Source organism: Amphiprion ocellaris, chromosome 2 (genome assembly GCF_022539595.1).
Source record: "Amphiprion ocellaris isolate individual 3 ecotype Okinawa chromosome 2, ASM2253959v1, whole genome shotgun sequence".
Classification (NCBI taxonomy): Eukaryota; Metazoa; Chordata; class Actinopteri; family Pomacentridae; genus Amphiprion; species Amphiprion ocellaris.
In genome coordinates this window covers 37452636-37475491 of record NC_072767.1, presented here as the reverse complement: position 1 = coordinate 37475491, position 22856 = coordinate 37452636, and the positions used below count along the sequence as shown (strand labels likewise).

Sequence of the window (22856 nt, the reverse complement as noted above, 5' to 3'; positions counted from 1 at the left end):
ATGGAGAAGGTGAAGGGACACTGGCAGTTTCACAAGATGTGCATGTGGCCTCAGTGTTTCCCCAGAGAAGGTTGAGGAAACAGAGCAAATCTTTAATATCAGTGAAGCAATTTGGCTTGCAGACAGCAGCCTTGTGACCACAATACACAAGAAATGACAATAAATGAACAATAACAAAAGACTGCAACTCAAAGGGGGCAGCACGGTGTAGCAGCGGTTAGCACTGTTGCCTCACAGCTAGAAGGTCCTGGGTTCGAATCTCAGCCTGAAGTCGGTGTGGAGCTTGCATGTTCTAGCAGTGCCTGCAGGGGTTCTCATCAGGTGCTCCAGCTTCCTCTCACAGTTCAAAGACATGCTGAGATTAATTGGTGATTCTAAATTGTCCATAGGTATGAATGTACAAGAGTGAGCGTGGTTGATTGTCTGTCTCTCCAATAAAGTGACGACCTGTCTAGGATGTCAATGAAAAAATAAATCAGATTACAGTCTCTGCTAAGATTCCCTGTCAGGAGGCTTGTCAGTTGACAAGCCCAGTTGCAGCTAATTTGGTTCATAACAGTCTTTGGAAAGTACTTTGGCTCAACATCTTGTCTAATCTTTGTTTTAAATTTGCTATATTGGTGACTTGCCTTGTGCACCCATGCTACAGCCACAGAAGTGTTTTCAGGTTATTCCCTACATACATTTCATCCTCACCTCCTAAGTTTTGTGGAGTTTTGGTGACTTAATGGAAAAACAGAACCGAAAACACCAGTGTAAGAGTAATTTATTATAGATTTTTATGACACTATAGTCGTCTGACACACAAACAGTTCTGTGAACTTTTTGCATTTGTCAATGATTCATAGTCATGAAGGCCATTAGCTTCAACTATAACTGGAATAAAAGCATGGTGTGTGCATTTTAGGTATCAGCTGTCCAGTTATGAAAGATTTCAGTAGTTGTACCTCTAGTTAATCTCATCGGAAAAAAAAAAATCAATAATACGGATTGGGTCGGTGCTTTGGTTCATAGCAGACACAGTTTATTTTTTGCTTCATTTTCATTTTGTTTATTTAAATAAATACATTTTTAGGTAAAGTAGTTGACATTACTAAAAGTTGGACTTTTAAGTTAAATAGAATGTGCTTTATTGTCATTATACAGTGTACAGCGAGATTGAAGAACTTTAACTTTAATAATGCAACAGCACGAATATTTTAGTTGTATCTATGAGTTTTGACAGTTTTTACTTTGGCACACATTTGCAGTACAAACATGTCAAAGTGCCATTCTGCAGCGGCCTCCACCTCCCTCCTATACAGGCTATGCAAGTATCATTTTCCTTCTGTTAAAAGGGTGAATTTACAAATTACAGTTGGTTTTCCAATTCCAGAATGATTCTATATTCATCACCTTTCTATCATCTGCTTCCAATGATGATCACAGTTAATTAGCATGTTTATCTGCATTTATTCATTTATTCACTGTCTGTTGTTGTTTCATCATTACTTTTATAGATTGTTCGTAGTATTAGTTAATAAATGATTGTGTATAATTATCGTCAGTTCTACTGTGTATTTCTTTGTTTGGGGAACTAGAGGTCAATGAAATCAGAGGTTATGACATTTGATTATGAGACTGATAAATACAAGTAGATTTGATGAATTAATGATTATTGAACCTGAAATATTCTTGATAAAGGTCTCTTAGGTGGCCTACATTAAATACCTTAGTGGTGCCCCTGATAAACGAGGGGCAATTTTAATCATGAAGTGTATTTTCTACAAATATGTGGTGTGGCTGCATTAGGCTACACATTTTTGCTACATATAATTATACTTCCACGTATGAGGCTTTTTCCTACAAACAAATATTAGTACACGTATGTGAAGTGCTAAAGTTCAGTGCAAAATGTAATTTAACCACAAGATATTCAGAAGGCCAATAAGGTTTACTCCTATTTTCTGTCCTACTAACTTTACACTTCACAGAACTGAAGTATCCAGATTACATCCAAATGAAATAGCTGATAACAGCAGATGTCATACATTCTCAAACTAATCATCAGCACTGAGAGTCTTTGCATTGTCTGAACTGCCACACCTTAGACTGTCAACACAATGAACTTTAACACACAGCAGTCTGCATGAGAAGCACAAGTTCATCTCAGTTTATTGATTCACAAACAAATCACATTTTTGCAAGTCTGACAAAATGAATTTGTTGCGGAAATGATTGTTCCCAGTGATTACTGTTAAGAACTGTAAGGTTCACAGGATTTTATTGCATGTTTGAATACAGTAGATTATTTCAATAATGTGTAACTGTTTATTGAAAAGGTATAATGGCTTAAAATACTTTCAAATGACATTTTATGGATGTTTGATTACTTTGTCATGACACATTTCAGTACTTCCATCCTAAAAAATTAAGACTTCTAGGAGTGACTGAAGATTGCCATGATATACACAGTCTTTACAAGTGTAGGTGAATGTTTTTACACAACTGAAGTAGATTATTTTAACAATGTAAAATGGTTTATTGAAAAGGTCTGCTGACTGAAATTACTTTCCAATGATATTTTACTCATGCCATAGACAAATAAAAATAAACAGCAGACATTCATGATGCATTACAAGACAAATGTAGTGGAACACAGTGATTTACTGTGAGTTGTGGTTTATCGTGGTGTGGCACAAAGGCGGTATGGTTTGGGTGTGCGAATGCCTCCCATGGTGTACTCCAGTGTGGGTTTCTCTCCAGGAGGTGCAGAGAATGAAAATCTCTGAAGGAGGGAGGTGAAAAAGAGGAATAACTCCATCCTGGCCAGCTGTTCCCCGAGACACACCCGCTTACCTGAGAATACACAATTCAGCAGATGAGTTTCATTCACATCATTTACATGTTTAGATATTTTTCTATTAAACATAATGCAGTTCTTGAACTGGCTTTGTGCATTCTAAAAATAAATAAATAAAGTTTTGTGCAAAATTTTATTTATTTTAAAGTTTTGTATTCTGGAGGCAATGGTAACAGTAGAAGCTGACAGGAATCTTCACGGTAATTTAACCAAAGAACGACTGAGCAGTGAGGATCCACAACATCAGGCTGGATGTTAAAGACTTGAAGGCTCATGGTAGAAAAAAGATTGCATTGACGTGACCCAGCTGATGTGCAGCTGAAAGAAAGAAGATCCAGGTGAAAGGGATCCCTATCTAGTTCAGTTGCTAGGACAGTTTCTTCTGCATCCTGGGGAGGTCGGAGACATGGAATCTGAGTGGACCATGTTCAAAGTCTCCATTGCAGAAGTGGTTGTTAGGAGTCATGGCCTGAAGGCCACTGGTGCCTGTCATGTGGCAACCTAAATGGGAATGTCAGACCCTGAGAAGAGGGTCACTAATCACCTGAGGAGATGGCTGTGGCTGCTAAATAGTCTGAGCAGCACTGCACTGTATGGACACCACAAGAAAGTGCAGCTGCCTCTGAAATCCTTGGAGGAAGATTTCCAGGTAACAAAAGCCATAGAGGTGGAACAGTGGGGACTCAAGTGGTCCAAAGGTGACTAAATCAGGGATCCAAATGAGGGCTGGCAGGGGGTGGAGGACAGAAGAGGCTGTTCAGGAAGCAGAGGCAAGGCTGTACTAAAGAGGGTGGTGGGCGTGGATCCTTTCCAACACCTTGGATGACACCATCAGAGTGAAGGAAAGGGGTTGCCCAGTCTAGGAGTAAGTGAGAGCAGCAGTGTAGAAACCTGCCGTTTGGTGGGAATGAAACAACAAGGAGTTTGGACAAGATGAGAAAATGTAGCTGAGACCTGAGCTCTGGAAAGCTGAGCTGAACCACATAAATTTTCAGATCCAGGCAGTGTATGATGTGCTTCCAAGTCCATGATTTCAACACACTTTGGGCAAACCAAAGTCACCAGCATTCCCACTTTCTTCCAAGTGAGGAACCTTGGATCACATCATCAACTCCTGTACAAAGGCATTTGGAGGAGTGGTACCGTTTCAGGAGCAATCAATTCCTGAAGGCCAACATGAGAGCTATCAGCACAAGAACTGAGTAGGTAAAATGGTGCCAACTATCCAACCATTACCTTTGTCAGAGCTGGGGATAACCTAAAAGCCACCAAAAGAACATCTGAGGGCATCCTGACCTCTGCAAGAGACTGACAGCTGTTGGTGGACCAGGAGAACAGCTGAAGATCCCTAAATACATCAACCCAAGTTGGGTCAACTGGAAGACGTGTATGATGTTGAAAGACTGGAAACACCAGGAGATTCCAGGAACATCACTGATGCTGTGTCCAGAGAACATCAGCAGATGTTTGCACACAGATGACAAATAAAAATATACACTGAATACCTCAAGTGAGTGGTTACCCATGGAAACAACTCATGCGATGCAGTAGCTCTGAGGGCCTTTGGGCAGAACATCACACTGTAGGATTACTCACCTGCAGAAAATGGAAGGAAGGCTTCTCTTTTCCTAAATTTACCGTCCTGGTCCAGGAAGTGCTGAGGGTTGAAGGAGTGTGGAGTTTCCCACATCGACTCATCATTGAGGACCGAGTGCAGAGACGGTATTATCATGGTGCCCTGAGGAAATAACACTGTTAAAAGGCTTATTTACTTTGGAGGTGTCTGCATTTCTAATGTTCCAGAAAATTAAAACCGTGTTACTACTAATGTCAATCTGACTTCATACAAAATAATTGAAGGTAATAATGTAATAATCAGAAAGAAATGTCAGTCTACAGAGTGACTACTTTTCACATGCCTTAAGGAGAAAACAAAAAGAGTAAGTTGGAGTAATCAATAATGGGTGAGTATAAAATAGTTTGCACTGCTCAGGGTTTAAATCATCTTAACTAACCTATATTTATCTATTACATAGATTAGGATAAGAAATTAATACAGTAGTAGTTATGAACAGCACATGAACTAACAGGTCATTCCTGATTCATTCCTTATTGGTTCTTTGGTAATTTAGCACATGTTTAAGTGTTAACTGTGGATAGTTTACCTTTGGGATTGTGTACTTATCCAGTGTGGTGTCCCTGTGAGTCATGTGTCCCACATTGAGAGGGACAATGTTGCCCATTCTCTGAATTTCATGGATGACTGCATCAGTATAGGGCATGTTTTCTCTGTCAGTCATGGAGGGCTGTCTGGATGAACCAATCACAGCATCTATCTCAGCCTGGACTCTCTCTGCACAACGTTAAAGCAGGAAAAAATATCAGTCTATGGGCTGAAAAGATGACTGAGGATGAAATTACACATCACACACTTTCTCTCCAAATACAGGACTGACCAATGAGAGATGTCTGACAATATGAAGTCATAGCAAGATGCTTATACAAGATGCAGACATGGCAGATATTACTCACTCTGTATGTCAGGATAGTGGATCATGTACAGCAGACCCCAGCGTAAAGTGGAGGTAGTAGTTTCAGTTCCAGCACCAAACAGATCAAGAGTGCAAATACACAAATTTTTGAGATCAAAACCAGCTTCTTTGTCTTCACTCTATCAGTGACACAAGAGGAAGCAGGAATTAGATATTATTATATATTTCATCTGTGAGGCACAAACTCAAAAGAAAGACACAGAAACACTCACGTCTCCCATTTCTATGAGGAAGGAGTCGATGTAGTCTCTTGGTGAAGAGGGGTTGAAAGTTTCTCTGTGTTCTTTGATCTCAGTTTCTACAAAGTCAACTATCACTTGAAACACAATGAGTAACTTCCGATGAGGTCCAGGCAGCCACTTCAGCAGCCAGGGTACTGTGTTGTAAACCTGCAGACCAATAGTTATCCAATCATCTATCAGACAAGAGAGATCTGTCTCGTTAATCATCTTTCAGTGGATAAAGGTCTGATCGTCAGATGCTGTAAGTACTTGTTGCTGATAATATTGGTTTACTTTTACTTACAGAGAATTTTGAATACAGATTTTTACATGCAGTAGGTCGGTTTAACATTTGTGGAGGAATCCTTTTACAAGGATCGATTTTATTGCTATTAAAATGCACATTTTACTCCTTTGTTCTGAATAAAACCTAATGTCAATCTGACTGGATACTGTAAGCTCACCTGGACAAACATGCTTTCCTGTAAGCGCCCTGCCTCATAAAACTTTTGAAGAATGGACTGGTACTGCTTGTCGGTGTACTCGAATCGATGCCCAAACACCAAACAGCAGATGATGTTGGACACAGCATTGTTGATCAATTTCCGGGCATCAAAAGGCTTCCCTGCCAAAAAAGAATGAATACATAAAAGAGGGAAAACACAGAAATACATCCATCCATCCATTATCTATTTACCACTGATTGTGCTTTAGGGTTGTGGGGCTGGAGTCTATCCCAGCTGACTTGGGGGAAATGCAGGGGACACCCTGGACAGGTCGCCAGTACATCACAGGGCTACATATACAGACAAAGAAGTACACTCACGCTCACATCTATGGACAATTTAGAATCATCAGCTGACCTCAGCATGTTTTTGGACTGTGGGAGGAAGCTGGAGAACCCGGTGAGAACCCACACTGCACAGGGTGAACATGCAAACTCCATGCAGAAAGATCCCAGGCCCAGGCCGGGACGCGAACCGAGGATCTTCTCGCTGTGAGGTGATTGTGCTAACAACCGAGCGCCTGTGCAGTCCCTGACTCATTATTTCAGTTCTAATACAGACAATTTTCCAGTCAGGTCAGGCATTGGCTTGCTTGCTACCGAATAACCATGAAAACCTGTACTACCTGTTCCATGGGTCGGGCTGTTGGCGACTCGACCCACATCCCTGCCCTTCCCAGGGTGTGGAGGGTGAAACTGTCAGAACTAAAAACAATATCTGCCACAGGTCTGTGGTGGACCACTCCCAGTTATATGGGGTGAGACTGGACATCCTGGCAGATAAACACATCTGTCACAAGGTCTATGGTGGACTGTGCCAGTCGGTGCATCGTGACATGCACTACACAAAGAGCAGGGATGAACAAACCTATCATCTGGTCTGTCACTGCAACAGATACTGTAGTCAGTTTGTCTTTGCTTATACTTACCATTGATAATTCCTTTTTCTGCCAAGAATGTGCTGTCAGTCCAGCAAAAGCTAGCGGTACTCAAATACTTTGCAAGCTGTTTCATGAAATGGTCAAACGGTTTTGCAGGAGAAAGACAAGATCCTGGACATATTTGCAGACCGCTTTGACCAACTACTAAACAACCGGGGAGATCTCACTGAAGAGGCTAAAGAAGCTCGAGAATAGTGACCAGCTGTATCAAGTCTGGATGAACCACCAAATCTTGATGAACTAATGGCCGCTATCAGGACAACACAGGATGGTAAAGCTCCAGGAAGGGATGGAATTCCAGCAGAAGTGTGGACATTTGGTGATGTTCAGCTGACCAACTGCCTGCACAAGCTCATCCAAGAGATATGATATGCCCAGAAAGTACCTCAAGACTGGAAGGATGCAAGTATGGTGCCTTTGTTCAAGAAAGGTAACAGGAAAGATTGTGGAAATTACCGAGGTATATCACTGCTAGCCATTGTTAGGAAGATATTCTCATGTGTACTACTAAATAGACTCAATGAACACATCTCGCAGAATGGACTATCGGAAACACAGTGCGGCTTTAGAAGAAGCAAAATGGACATGATTTTCTGCTTGAAACAAGTTCAAGAAAAGTGTATCAATCAGAACATACACCACCACAGCAGACTGCTATGACGGTGAATACAGACAATGCAGACATTCCTTTCAATTATGACTGGTGCCATATTTAGTTTCATAAGCTGATTCACAAATGTCTTGTTGCATGCTTCTGCATTGCAAAGTTGGAGATAATAGGAAAATGACATGGAATAAAAAAAGAAAGAAAGAAAGAAAGAAAGAAAGAAAGAAAGAAAGAAAGAAAAAGAATATATCATTGCAAAAAATAAAAGATAAAAAAGTAATTTATTGTACCTTGTTGATCTGCGAACGCCTCTGTGAGATATCGACACTCCTGCTGGATAAACAGCTCCAGAGTCTTCTTTCCCAGACCAAAGTTTCTGAGTGTATGAAGAGCAAATCTCCTCTGCTGCTTCCATGGATTACCATTTGCCATCACAATACCTTTTGGGAAAACAACACAGAAATATACCAGAAGTAATTGATTCTGCTGGTCTTTGAAAAAACACCAACTTGCAACTTTTGAAACAAAAGGCAACAAACAGCACCTGTATTCCCAAAAAATTCATTGAACAACGGCACAGAGGGACGATCTACATAGTCTTCTCCTTGTTGGACCAGGGCTTCTTTCACATGCTTGTAGCCATTGATGACCACAACCCTTCCTCCAAAGAGACGAAGGCTGAAGATGTTTCCATATTTCTCTGCAAACTGAGCACAGACAGCAGATTGATGTTGTGGTGAAACACTTCAGTGACTCCTGAGGTCAGGTTCTACTTCAGTGCATTGATTTTACATCTATGCTGTCTTCAACATTTTATCTAATCATATAACAATTTATTCTTCAACTAAGGACATATAAGAAGTGTTTAGAAAAATAAATAGATCACATAATGCTAATGATGTTTCCTCAGACAGTCATGAATAAAAGTTTACATTCCTTGTACAGACCATGTATGTCATGGTAGTCTTGAATTTCCAGTGATTCCAGTAACTCCCTTCAAAGCATTTCAGGAGCAACAGTCTACATCATGTAACACCGTTTTTATCCTATAGCTCTTCCAGTGCAGCTACATAGTTAACAGTGTTAGCTCTTCTGAGTTAGTAACTGTTTTTAATCGCTCTTTTTTTTCCCACCACAGCTTTTCCATTTTGCCACAGCATCATCTAGCACTTTTTTTTCTCTCCTCTATGGCTCTTTTCATCTCGTAACACTGTTTTTGCTGCAGTTCTTCACAAACTATCAAAGTTTGTACAATCCAAGAAAAAAATCTCAAACTGTGTTCTCTCTTTACAGCTCTTCCAGATCAATAACATATAACTCAGTTCTCTTACAGCTTTTCATGCGTAATAATATCATGTTAACCACTAGTCTTTTCCGCCAATGACGTTTTTCAACAGCAATAACAGAAATTTCCTCTGTACCATACCTGTATATATGTAATTCATCATATGTGTTCAAATCCACATGTAGACTCACCATATCATAGCTGTACTTATCCATATGTAAATACATATCCGCATGTAGATTCAGCGTGCCTGGTATAATGTCTCTGTGAGACCTTTTTAATTATTATATGTTTATCTTTTAGCTAATCAACACACCACTGTGCAGCCCTACAACCAAGATGATTTTCACAAATTGATAAGCAATATTATTTCTTAATTTCTTAAATGGAACAGAGTATAAAAAGTTACTCAAAGAAAAACTCTTTGAAGATAACAATTAGAATAGAATAAAATAGCTTTATTGTCATCCTACATGGGAGCATGATGAAAATATAAGTAGCTGCCACTGGACGGTGCATTGAAACAAGCTATATTAACAACAATGAAAAGGAAAATGGAATTTACATATAAACACATCTATATTAAGAATTCCAACACACGCAAAAGAGGCAAGATATAAGCAGTACATTGAGGAGGTAATGAGATCAAATAAAAACCAATTAAACTGTATAAATATGGGCAGGAGATTGCACGTAAGCATCATTATTAAAAGTGACACTGTGCGTTATTGTTTTGAGTGCCTAGAATGTGTTTCTCAGCCTGTTGGTCCTGCATATTTAGGATCTGAGTCTCTTAACTGATGGCAGCAGGTTGAACAGCTGCTGGCCAGGGTGTGTGCTGTCTGCCCAGATCTATTTTTCCTCTGCTGATGCAGAGGGAGGACACGACATTTTCCAGGTGGGGCAGAGAGCAATTGAATGTAATCTTCCAATTGTTCTTATTCTTATTCTTATTGTGTTTAAAAGGACTTGTACCTCTGTTAACTGCAGATGAAGTCTGGCAGGTTGGATGCGATGAAGATCACCAATGAAGGGTAGAGCCCACGGTCCAGGAGGGAAGTTTTTCGGTACTCTGTTCTTCAAAACATCAGCCAACAGCAGAAAAACACAGAAAAATATTAATAAACTTCTGCCATCTAACCACTCCAAGCCGAGAGCACTGAAGATTGCCTCCATTTCTTCACATGAACTGCACCTATCCCGACTGAACACAGGTCAGTCAAGTAAAAGTAGTTGATGGTGTTGCATAACAAAGATAGTATTATCAAGACCTATAAAATAAGAGCATGTGTGTGTGCATGTGCTCTTCAGTGATTAATAATCACTTTGACTTTTGTAAAAAAAAAAAAAAAAAAAAGAAAGAAAAAGTAATATTGTGTCAAAATACTGGGCAACAAATTAAAATTATTAGTCATACTACAGATTGTACTGCAGAGCACACACACGTGCTCTTATTTTGAAGGTCTCAACTTGTTAGACATAAGAATTCACTGTGTGGGCGTTTAAGATATCAACTGTCCAATTATTAAAGTTACCACTAGCTTTATCTCTATTTAATCTCTCAACAACAAAAAAAATCAATGATACTGATTTGGTTGATGCTTAGGTTCATAGAAGATAGTAATTTCTTTGTTTTATTTTCATTTTATTTATTCAAATATATATATATATTTTGGTAGTTGACAGAATCTACAAACAACACAAAACCTCCAGGATATATTTAGATTAGATTCCTTCTGCTGTCCTTAATTAAACCCCTCAAAAAGTAATCCCTGTGTATCAAGGTTATATATTTTTAATTTTTTACTGTGAAAATGTTCTCTCCCTGCCTCTAAAGGCCTTACATGCATCCCCACACCACTGCTTCCTTTCAAGCTTTTGTCCATGGAGACACTATCAATAAAAGTTATTTTTGTCATACATGCATGACAGTGGTACCAATCTTGTCATCTAAACCTCAGCAAGAGAACTAATTACCCATTTACTTAGCGACCAGTGTACCCTTTCTGTGTCAGAATCTAACCAATGTGTCAGAATCATCCATTTCTTTGCACTAATGCTGAGTTCATGTCCTCATCCGGAGGTCATATTTAGTCAGGGCGTCGTCCACCCCTATCAGATTCTCACTGAGCTTTGCACTCTCTCACTTTCTTTAAAAACAAAGACAAGGGTCACCTGCATACTGCCAGATAAAGCCTGAATGCCACAAACCACAAAGCCAGGAAATATTATCTGCATGTAGGGTCAGACATCTTTAGAGGCAGTGGATCAAAATGTTTAATTCAAGGAGATACTACAAAATCAGAAAAAGAGACTTAATATAGTCAGCTCAGGTTAGTCACAATGTGACCATGGAAGATCTGTTTAGACATGGCAGTTCACAGGATGATTGATTTCTTAACAAAACACCTGAAACGTGTGCTTATATATATATATGCATAATCTTTCATTAATATATATGTGTTTATGCATTACAGAAGCAAGAGCTTGCACAGAGGGGATAAATAGATCAGATTGTGATGCTCCAAAGTGACTGTAACTGAGACCTATTCCACAGTGTCAAGTACCTATGACTATGGAATATAACATATATGTAGTTGGCTGAGGAGCAGAACATTCCAAGGCAACATACAGATAGTCCTTAGACCTTTTCTCAAAGCTGTAAATTTGGTAGAAACCAATTCAGAGGACAGCTATCCCAAAACTCTCATCTAAATGGACCATCTGCAGATCGGATGTTGTCTTGAAAAGGACCGCTCACGGCCATCTTTCAGACAACTGGACTCTCCTACCTCCACAAGAACCTGATGAAGGTCATGAAGTGTCAACTGTGAGAATAACCACACCTCAGGACAGGAGGAGATTGCATTCTTTATGGTGACCTTCTGACTTCATCCTAGCTAATACACAGAACTTTCTACACAGGAATTAATTGTAGTTTATATCAGAATATTAAAGAAATGCAGCATCACTGGACTGAGGATCTGGACTATGATACCAGGTTGAATAGGACCAGTATGGAAGAAGTAATGGGTGAGTATACAATATTTTGCAGTGCTCGGGGTTTAAATCATCTTCAGTAACCTATATCTTTTATATAGTTCAGGATAAGAAGTTATTACAGAAGTAGTTATGAACAGCACATTAACTAACAGGTCATTCCTGATTCGTTCCTTTTTGATTCTGCAGTAATTTATTGTTTTTTCATGTTTAAGTGTTACCTGTAGATTGTGTACCTTTGGGATTGTGTACTTATCCAGTGTGGTGTCCCTGTGAGTCATGTGAACCACATTGAGTGGGACAATGTCGGCATATCTCTGTATTTCATGAATAACTGCATTAGTATAGGGCATGTTTTCTCTGTCAGTCATGGAGGGCTGTCTGGATGAACCAATCACAGCATCTATCTCAGCCTGGACTCTCTCTGCACAACATGAAAGTAATAAACAATATCAGTCTGTGTGCTGATAAGATGACTGAGGATGAAATCACACATCACACACCTTCTCTCCAAATACAGGACTGACCAGTGAGAGATGTCTGACAATATGAAGTCATAGGAAGATGCTCTGAAAAGATGCAGACATGGCAGATATTACTTATATACTCACTCTGTATGTCAGGATAGTGGATCATGTACATCAGACCCCAGCGTAAAGTAGTGGTAGTAGTTTCAGTTCCAGCACCAAACAGATCAAGAGTGCAAATACACAAATTGTTGAGATCAAAACCAGCTTCTTTGTCCTCTTTCTGTACAAGAGACACAAGCAACAGAATCAGGAATCAGTTGACATATTTGATTAGAAAGACACAAAGAACAAACACATTGAAACACTCACGTCTCCCATTTCAATGAGGAAAGAGTCGATGTAGTCTCTTGGTGATGAGGGGTCGAGGGTTTCTCTGTGTTCTTTGATCTTCATTTCTACAAAGTCCATATTCTGTTTGAAATGACTGAATATCTTCTGTTGAGGTCCAGGCAGCCACCTCATCAACCAGGGTACTGTGTTGTAAATCTGCAGAGCAGGAGAATAGTTACCAAATCATCCATCTGACAAAACAATCATGTCTGGTTAAATCATCTTTTATTGAATAAATGTCTGTCACTCAGATACAGTAAGTATTTGCTGCTGATAATATTGGGAATTTCAAATGCAAATTTTTATATGTAATAGGTTGCTTTCACATTTGTGGACGAATCCTTTTACAATATTGCTATTAAAATGCACATTTTACTTCTGTGTTCTGAATATTTAAATATGGTTATTGAATAGTGGAGGCTCACCTGGACAAACATGCCTTCCTGTAAGCGTATTGACTCATTAAATTTTTGAAGAATGGACTGGTACAGCTTGTCAGTCTACTCAAATCGATGTCCAAACACCAAACAGCAGATGATGTTGGACACAGCATTGTTGATCAATTTTACGGCATCAAAAGGCTTCCCTGCCAAAAAAATACGAATAAATACATAAAAGACAGAAGGACAGAAAAACATCCATCCATCCATTATCTATATACTGCTGATTCTTCTTGAGGGTTGCAGGGGGGCTGGAGTCTATTCCACCTGATTTAAGGGAAAAACAGGACATTCTGTACAGGTCACCACTCCATCACAGGGCTACACAGAGATGCAACAATTTAGAATCATCAGCTGACCTCAGCATGTTGTTTGACAGTGGGAGGAAACCGGAGAACCTGGTGAGAACCCACACTGCACAGGGAGAACATGCAAACTCCACACAGAAAGATGCCAGGCCCAGGCTGAGACATGAACCGGGGATCTTCTAGCTGTGAGTTGACCCTGCTAACAATCGAGCGCCTGTGCAGTCCCTGACTCATTATTTCAGTTCTAATACAGAGAATGTAGATATTCCTTTAAATTATGACTGGTGCCATATTTTGTTTCATGAGCTGATTCACAAATGTCCTGTTGCAAGCTTCTGCATTGAAAAGTTGTAGAGAAAAGGAAAATGACATGGAATAAAAAATAAATTAATGAATTAATGTATCATCGTAAAAAAATAAAAAATAAAAAAGTAGTTTAGTGTGCCCTGTTGATCTGCGAACGCCTCTGTGAGATATCGACACTCCTGCTGGATAAACAGCTCCAGAGTCTTCTTGCCCAGACCAAAGTTTCTGAGTGTATGAAGAGCAAATCTCCTCTGCTGCTTCCATGGATTACCATTTGCCATCACAATACCTTTTGGGAAAACAACACAGAAATATACCAGAAGTAATTGATTCTGCTGGTCTTTGTAAAAACACCAACTAGCAACTTTTGAAACAAAAGGCAACAAACAGCACCTGTATTCCCAAAAAATTCATTGAACAACGGCACAGAGGGACGATCTACATAGTCTTCTCCTTGTTGGACCAGGGCTTCTTTCACATGCTTGTAGCCATTGATGACCACAACCCTTCCTCCAAAGAGACGAAGGCTGAAGATGTTTCCATATTTCTCTGCAAACTGAGCACAGACAGCAGATTGATGTTGTGGTGAAACACTTCAGTGACTCCTGAGGTCAGGTTCTACTTCAGTGCATTGATTTTACATCTATGCTGTCTTCAACATTTTATCTAATCATATAACAATTTATTCTTCAACTAAGGACATATAAGAAGTGTTTAGAAAAATAAATAGATCACATAATGCTAATGATGTTTCTGAAGTCTCAGACTTCCTCAGACAGTCATGAATAAAAGTTTACATTCCTTGTACAGACCATGTATGTCATGGTAGTCTTGAATTTCCAATGATTCCAGTAACTCCCTTCAAAGCATTTCAGGAGCAACAGTCTAAATCATGTAACACAGTTTTTATCCTATAGCTCTTCCAGTGCAGCTACATAGTTAAAAGTGTTTATTTAACCTGTAACTCTTCCATTTTGCCACAGCATCATCTAGCACTTTTTTTTCTCTCCTCTATGGCTCTTCTTTTCATCTCGTAACACTGTTTTTACTGCAGTTCTTTGCCAACTATCAAAGTTTGCTCCTGTACAACCCAAGAAAAAAATCTCAAACTGTGTTCTCTCTTTACAGCTCTTCCAGTTCAACAACATATAACTCAGTTCTCTTACAGTTTTTCATGTGTAATAATATCATGTTAACCACTGGTCTTTTCTGCCAATGATGTTTTTCAACAGCAATAACAGAACTGTGGGTACATTATCCTCCATGCCATACCTGTATATATGTAATTCATCATATGTGCAGAAATCCACATGTAAACTCACCACATCATAGCTGTACTTATCCATATAAAAAAATTCCACTATGTCACAATATCCATATCATGTCTGGTATATTGTCTCTGTGAGACTTATTGTTATATGTGTGCTGTCCTCACAACACGTAACTGTACTGCTAGACAGCCAGCGAACCGTCAAAAGATACTCCACACACAAGGATTTCTTTTCTTGGGTTTATGAAGGCATCTTTTGAACTTGTGGTAAATGTAACATACAAATACATATGCAATCAACATCTCTGTACGTGATATGCTAATAGAACAGCTAAATGATGCACGCCGCTAACATCGGTAGCTGACAATGAAAACACGACAGAATTTACAAAACTTTCTGAAGTAACAATTCATAACTTCGTGGCCTTTATACGAGTACTTTGTAAACTTGATACTTACAAAGGCGAAAAATTCTCTAGGCTCAAACGTTTAGCCACTTCAGCGTATACTTGTAGCCTTTGCAACTGTTTCTGCCGTACTGTTGGTCTGTCTGACGTCAAAACGTCAAAGATTGTCTATATGCAAGATGAACACTCGTTCTAAAAAAAAAAAAATAATCAAGACGATCTTTTATGAAGAAGTGTTTCACTCCGATAACCTTTTAACTATTGTCCTTCAACAGTTTTTAACCTGAAATCAACTTAATTACACACTATAAATTTATTTGTAACCTTTTAACTGTTATGAAATTATTATCAATCAATCAATCAATCAAACTCTATTTATAGAGCACTTTTCATACAGTTAAAAAATGCAACGCAAAGTGTGTTACAACATCAAAAACATTAAAAACAAGAAAGCCCATCCCTTGCTCCCTCCATCCATATATACATATATGCACACAACTGCAGAAGCACACACACATGCGCACGCCCACACCCCCCAGGGCGTGTGCGGGGGGTTAAATGTCCATGAGCACCCCTTCTCCTGGAGGTACTTTTCTACCACTCTATTGTCTGTGTCTAAATTCAGTTCCTTACAGGCTCCTACAAAATTGGTCCCTCTGAGTGCAAAAGCTTTGCTGGGCCACGAACAGAGAAAAACCTTCTCAGTGCGTTTATAAAACTATCTTTGGACATGCTTTCGATCAGTTCTATGTGTACAGCCCTGGTTAACATACATGAGAAGAGGACGGCCCACCTTTTGCTCTGAGCACTACCTCCTCTAGTACGATGGGTGACTACAGTCCATGGCCCAAACACATCTAAACCCACAGTAGTGAAGGGAGGTTCAGGAGTTGCACGGTCTTTGGGCAAGTCTGCCATTTTTTGGCCCTGCTTTTTACCTCTCAGCTTGTGGCAGGTGACACAGCTATGTATGACAGAAGACACAAGACGTTTGCCTCCAATTATCCAAAAACCAGCACCGCGGACAGCTCCCTCCATAACATGCCGCGCTTGATGAGCTGAACATTCATGGAAGTGCCTTACAAGAAGTGTGGCAATGTGGCTGGCAGAAGGGATAACCAGAGGGTGCTTTTCATTGTCTGTGAGGTCGGCAGAGGAGAGGCGTCCACCGACTTGTAATAGTCCATCTTTGTCCACAACTGGACTGAGCTTTTTTTTAGTGTCATTTTTGGAGTTTATCCGTTCTCTTTTATCTTTTTGAATGTCTCTTTGTATACTTCTTGCTGGACTGAGCGAATGACAATGTTATCAGCTTGAGTGAATTCTTTCATGTTTGTACATTCTTTGAGGCTTTTCCATCCTTTTTGTCCATTTGACTTTTGTTTGAAAGATGCAGCAACATGGATAAGTCTGGCTATTGCTCTGCATAGTGTTGTCCAGCTTGAGAATCTTTTGAAACGCCCTGAATTCAACAGTGACTCTGATACTGCATTGTTCCATGAGAGTAAGAAAGGTTTTGTCATCTACAGACAGTGCAACCTTATCATCTGACTCGGACCTATCAAACACAGAGTGACCCAGGTTGTCTGTGCTGTATGTAAAGTCAGTAGTGTCCATACACTTTGTGACTGCCAGTGTGTTTTGGTGTGACGTGACACCATAGTTCTCTTTCACTTTAATAACGTTTGGACATGGCTCAAAATAAGACGTGCGACCACTGTCCAATGTGTGTGTCTTGTAAACGTTCATCTCTGATGTACTGTGAGCTTTCCCTACGCACACCTCTCCCACAATAATCCAAACCAAGTCCAATCTTTGTGCATAAGGAGCATTATTGGGCCCGTTAATCTGCTCCTGTACCTTATGTACCCTGAGGATGTCCCTTCCCAGGAGTAAGAGAATAGGAGCATGATGGTCCACAGGTTGGATTTTGTTTGCAATTGGGAGCAGATGGGGATGGTGCTGAGCAATCTCGGGTGAGGGGATTTCAGTTCTGTCATCTGGCACCGAGTTACATTCAATCAAGGGAGGTAGCCGGATATCTGTTTTTCCGTCCATGGATTGTATGAAGAAGTTCACTGCTCTCCTGCCTGTGGTTTCTGCTTTTCATGAACAGGTTTTCAGTGTATATGGAGCAGGCGTGGTTTTGATGTCAAACAGGTTAAAGAACTCTGTCTTAGCCAGAGACCTATTTCTTTGTTTGTCAATCACGGCATACATGTTAATTGCTCTGTCTTTTTGACCTTCTGGATAGGCTTTCACTAAACACATCTTAGAACATGGGCTGTTACTTTGACCACATACCTCTGTGCACTTGGACATGACAGAAGGACAGCTCTCCGTTTGCTCCTCACCTTTGTTTTGTTCGTCACTTTCTGATGTGGCACCCTTGGGGACAGGAGCAGGACCTGGATGAAGTGCTGATACGTGCTTGGGACTGTTGCACTCAATGCATTTAACTGCCACTGTACAGTCTTTTGCAATATGTTGAACTGAACCACAACACCTGTAGCAAATGTGATGCTCTTTGAGAAAGGCTTGTCGTTCCTCGATAGGTTTGTCTCCAAACATCTTACATTTTCTGAGCGGATGTGGCTTTTTAGAATCGGGCACTGTCGATCCGGTTCCTCTATTCTCCTTCGCTCAGGACCACTTTGAGCTTTATCTGCAGCATCTGTTTTGTGTACTGACACAGTGGCTTTGCGATTGTATGGTGTGGACTTTTCTGTGTGTGCAGAAGCTTGACTATTATAGGTGGATGTAGTGAAGCTCATTTTAGCTTGTTGTTGCACAAACTGCACAAAAACTGGAAAAGGGGGAAATGACACACTAGGAGTTTCTTTGTATTGCGTCCCCACAGTTGTCCACCTTTCCTGTAGGTTGAAGGGAAGTTTCTCTACTATTAGTCTCACCCCTCGAGCTGTGTCCAGATACGCAAGACCTGGTAGTGCACCATCTGCTTTGGCACACTCACTCTAAAAGGAGATCACCAAGTTCTCTAAACCTATGATTGTCTTTGTTTGATAGTTTTGGAAAGTCCTCTATCTTTTTTTAAAAGTGCGTCCTCAATGGCCTCCGAGGAGTCATAACACTCCTCAAGGCACTGCCAGACCATCTTCACACCTGCAGAAGGATTGAGGGCGTGTACTGCACACATCCTTTTGGCTGGCTTTGAAGATTTTGGCCCTAACCACTTTGTGAGCAGGTCTAGTTCGTCTCCAGCTGACAGATTTAAGTCTTTAGTTGCACTAACAAATGCGGCTTTCCATGCCCAGTAGTTCTCAGGTTTGTCTTCGAAATGCAGTAAGCCAGCACTGACTAGTTCTTTGCGGATGAGATACCTTGCAAATTCTTGTGCTCCATTTGTGTCAGTCAAGTTGTTGCTTGTAGGTTGAAAGGTGTGAGCTAGGGGGTTCAACAGATGGGCGTATGTACCCTCAGGTAGCTGTTGTTCTTGTTTTATGTCTGGTTTCATTGGAGCAGGAACATACTGGGTTGCAGTTGTCAGCTGGTTAGCTGACTGACTGTTTCTCATTTCAGTGAGCCATTGTGGTCTGTCTGAAGCTTCAGAAAAGAGTAACTCACATTGTTGTACAACATGTTCACTGGTGCGCTGTACTGTATCAAGAGGCTCAGCTTCAGTAGGGGGTCCTATGCTTCTCTCCCTGCTCTGATTCTCTACTTCTTCGTAGGCAGCAACCTCTGCTTCGGCTACAGCCACTGCTTTTTGAGATTTCAGAATATGGAGGCTGGCATCTAACTCGGCCCTTTGCTTTATTATGCTAGCCTCTTTTTCAGCAAATGCTAGATGAGCCTTGGCTGCTTGAGCTCTGGCGTAGTCCTTAGCGGCTGAAGACCCTGATGATGATGCATGGGACCGTCTGCTGGTAGCCCTGGACCTGGTGTCTAGTGAGGGTGGAGGTTGCTGTATGTCCGACAGTTGTCCTGTAGCACCTAGCTGCTCCGATGGTTGGCCTGAACAATGCTTTGCTTCTGCTCCATTTTGCAGCTCATAGTTTCTCAAATAGTCTCTTCCTGAACGTAAACTCATGTTTGCTCAGTGCTGCTGTGTTGCTTGAACCCGCTGAGAAGACGTCTTCTTACTTCGGACGTCTTTACGCGTCTTTTTACTGTGCTGTCCTCACAACATGTAACTGCAATCAACATCTCTGTACGTGATATGCTAATACAACAGCTAACTGATACACGCCGCTAACATCGGTAGCTGACAATGAAAACACGACAGAATTTACAAAACTTTCTGAAGTAACAATTCATAGCCTCGTGGCCTTTATACGAGTACTTTGTAAACTTGACACTTACAAAGGCGAAAAATTCTCTAGGCTCAAACGTTTAGCCGCTTCAGCGTATACTTGTAGTCTTTGCAACTGTTTCTGCCGTACTGTTGGTCTGTCTGACGTCAAAACGTCAAAGATTGTCTATATGCAAGATGAACACTCGTTCTAAAAAAAAAAAAAAAAAAAAAAAAAAAAAATAATCAAGACGATCTTTTATGAAGAAGTGTTTCACTCCGATAACCTTTTAACTATTGTCCTTCAACAGTTTTCAACCTGAAATCAACTTATTAAATTACACACTATGAATTCATTTGTAACCTTTTAACTGTTATGAAATTATTATCAATCAATCAATCAATCAATCAATCAATCAATCAATCAGACTTTATTTATAGAGCACTTTTCATACAGTTAAAAAATGCAACGCAAAGTGCGTTACAACATCAGAAACATTAAAAACAAGAAAGCCCATCCCTTGCTCCCTCCATCCATATATACATATATGCACACAACTGCAGAAGCCCACACACACACACACACACACACACACACACACACACACACACACACACACACACACACACACACACACACACACACACACACACACACTCCCACCACTGACAGTAGGGAGACAAGGCATGGCACTGATGATTGTGGAAAACGCCTCCATTGGGGTCATCCACACTGGGAGGAGTTGCAGGCCATGGCCGCTGGGGGCGCTGGCACCCAGACCCCCTGACCCCGACAGACAGGGAGACCCCCACACCGAGGTGGGGAGCCCCCCCAACCAGCCGGCCGAAGGGACCCATGGACAGCACCCCCAGCAGGAGACCGCATACAGCCCCCAGTGTGGAGGACCCCCATGAGGAAACACTGGAGTTAAATAACTAAAAATTTTAAACTATACGATAGAATAAAATACCTGTAAGATAAGTAAAAAGGTGAAAGGTTAAAAGAGTAAAAATACATAAGATAATAAATAGAAAATGATAAGAACATAAGGATTTAAAAGGTTAGTTAAAAGCCTGATTAAAAAGGTGCATCTTTAACCTTCTTTTTAAAACATCGACGGTCTCTGCAGTCCTGAGGTTCTCCAGCAGGCTGTTCCACAGATGGGGGCCATAGTAGCTAAATGCTGCCTCACCGTGGGTTTTTGTCCTGGCTTGTGGTCTGGATAAAAGGCCACTGCCAGAAGACCTCAGGATCTACGAGGGTCGATATGTTAAAAGGAGATCAGATAAATAAGAAGGCTCAAGGCCATTAAGACATTTAAAAACTAATAAAAGAATTTTGAATTAAACAGAAAATACAATGAAGCATTTAAAAAGAAAATTAAACATTAAAAGGTGGTAAAACATTTAAAAAGAAATACCTTAAAGATTTAATCAAAAAATTAAATATTGGGAAAGAAAAAAAAAATTTGTTTTATTTCATAATTACATGTATTGTATCTTGTTTAATTATCTAATTCAATATTTTACAATATTTTACTTACTTCTGTTGTACTTAAATACTTAAATACTTCTGTTGTCACAATCATGAGTTAGTCAATTATTCAGTTTATCAATTCAACTTTATTTGTTTAGCACCTTTTACACAGATGACAAAACTAAACAAGCAAAGAGAAAAAAACTATACTAAAACTATAATTAAAACTCAAAAACATTAAACAAGAAAAGATTTAACATGGTAATAAAATATGTTGTGTCCAGGGGATGGAGGGAGTTTATTGAAGTCTTCTTGGGCTCACATGGGAAATCATTTAAAATATAAACTTGATCTTCAGTCTAAGGAAACTGGGAACTGCAGAGCGACAGAAGAACCAACAATATCTCCTGTTTTCTCCTTTAATGAGTCGACTCTTCTTGTGCTTTCAGACCAAAGAACTACAGACTCTTCACAACCTGCTCAAACTCTTGGTACAGGACCTCACCACACGGGTCAAGAAGGTTTCCGTCTCATTTCTACTCTGAAGCTCACCTTCTCCTGCACAAACTGCTGACAAATGTTTCTGCTGCTCTAAAGTCTGGTCTCCAGAACTTCCTAAAAACTCTCAAAGTCTCTTCTGCTGCAGGTTGCTTTGTAGAACCCTCATTGTAAAAATGTCATAGTATGGTGTGTTGCTCAAAAAACATTAGGACCCGGCTGTCAGGGGACAAACATGTAAGAAACATGAGAACAGAGAGAACCCAACCAGTAGGTCACAGTTTATCATCCCCCAGTCATCTCCTGAAGTCCATATGGTGAGAGACATCAGTATCTGGTTGTTTATTTACCAGAGGATGCTTATAATCATGCTGATGTGGTCTGTACTCTGCAGTATTTTAGTGACTCAATAAATGCCTAAGTTGTTTTTTTTAAAATGCTTTTTAGTTTTTAATAAACATTTAACAGCCTATATGTAATCAATAAATGGCCTTTGCCTATCTTAAGAAAAATTCACTCAGAACTCTGATATGTTAACAGTACTAAATAAATCAATAAATACATGCATACACACATAAATAAGTTAATACATTAACTGTGTTAAGATAAGATTTAGATTTTTTAAAAGTTGTTTATGTTTTTGCAGAATCCAGTATTGCTCACTGGTTGGTCATTACATTTTGTTAGTTTGATTTCACTGTTTAAAATGATGCCACCTCTTTTCAGACAGAACCTGTGATAATAAAACAATACAAAATTTTTAGTTCCGTGATAATAAAGCACTTAAAGCTTTAAGTATGGCTAAATGCTTTTTTCAGAATTAAATATATCACTCCTTAGGTGGTAGTGGCCCCAAGTTCAGTAAAGTTGGAAAGATATTCACAGATTGGGACTTCCAGCATCAATAACTCATTAGATATAGGTTGTCAAAACATAAACGGTGCCTCTTTCCCATTGTTGCAAGGCAGACAATGTGCTACAAGCCCAGTTTTATCAAAAGTAGCTGTCTTTCAAGCTACAGGAATAACATTGGTGTCTATGGAGTGAACAGGGTCCGTCTGCAATTTGCAAAACTGCTGCAACAG

The 22856-nt window shown here is 40.0% G+C and overlaps 1 protein-coding gene across 1 annotated transcript; it reads right to left on the bottom strand.

The window, feature by feature from the left end:
* Positions 1–2123: 2123 nt before the first annotated feature.
* LOC111586281 (cytochrome P450 2J2-like) lies at positions 2124–15736 on the bottom strand. The gene is made up of 15 exons (XM_023295985.3): positions 15597–15736; positions 14261–14423; positions 13239–14156; positions 12793–12969; positions 12565–12703; positions 12190–12377; positions 9929–10030; positions 8213–8375; positions 7959–8108; positions 6080–6240; positions 5607–5783; positions 5375–5513; positions 5008–5195; positions 4439–4580; positions 2124–2838 (listed from the first exon to the last, which is right to left on the bottom strand). The coding sequence occupies exons 3-15, from the start codon at positions 13248–13250 to the stop codon at positions 2663–2665; spliced, it is 1914 nt and encodes a 637-aa protein (XP_023151753.3). The 5' UTR covers positions 13251–14156; positions 14261–14423; positions 15597–15736; the 3' UTR covers positions 2124–2662.
* Positions 15737–22856: the final 7120 nt, after the last annotated feature.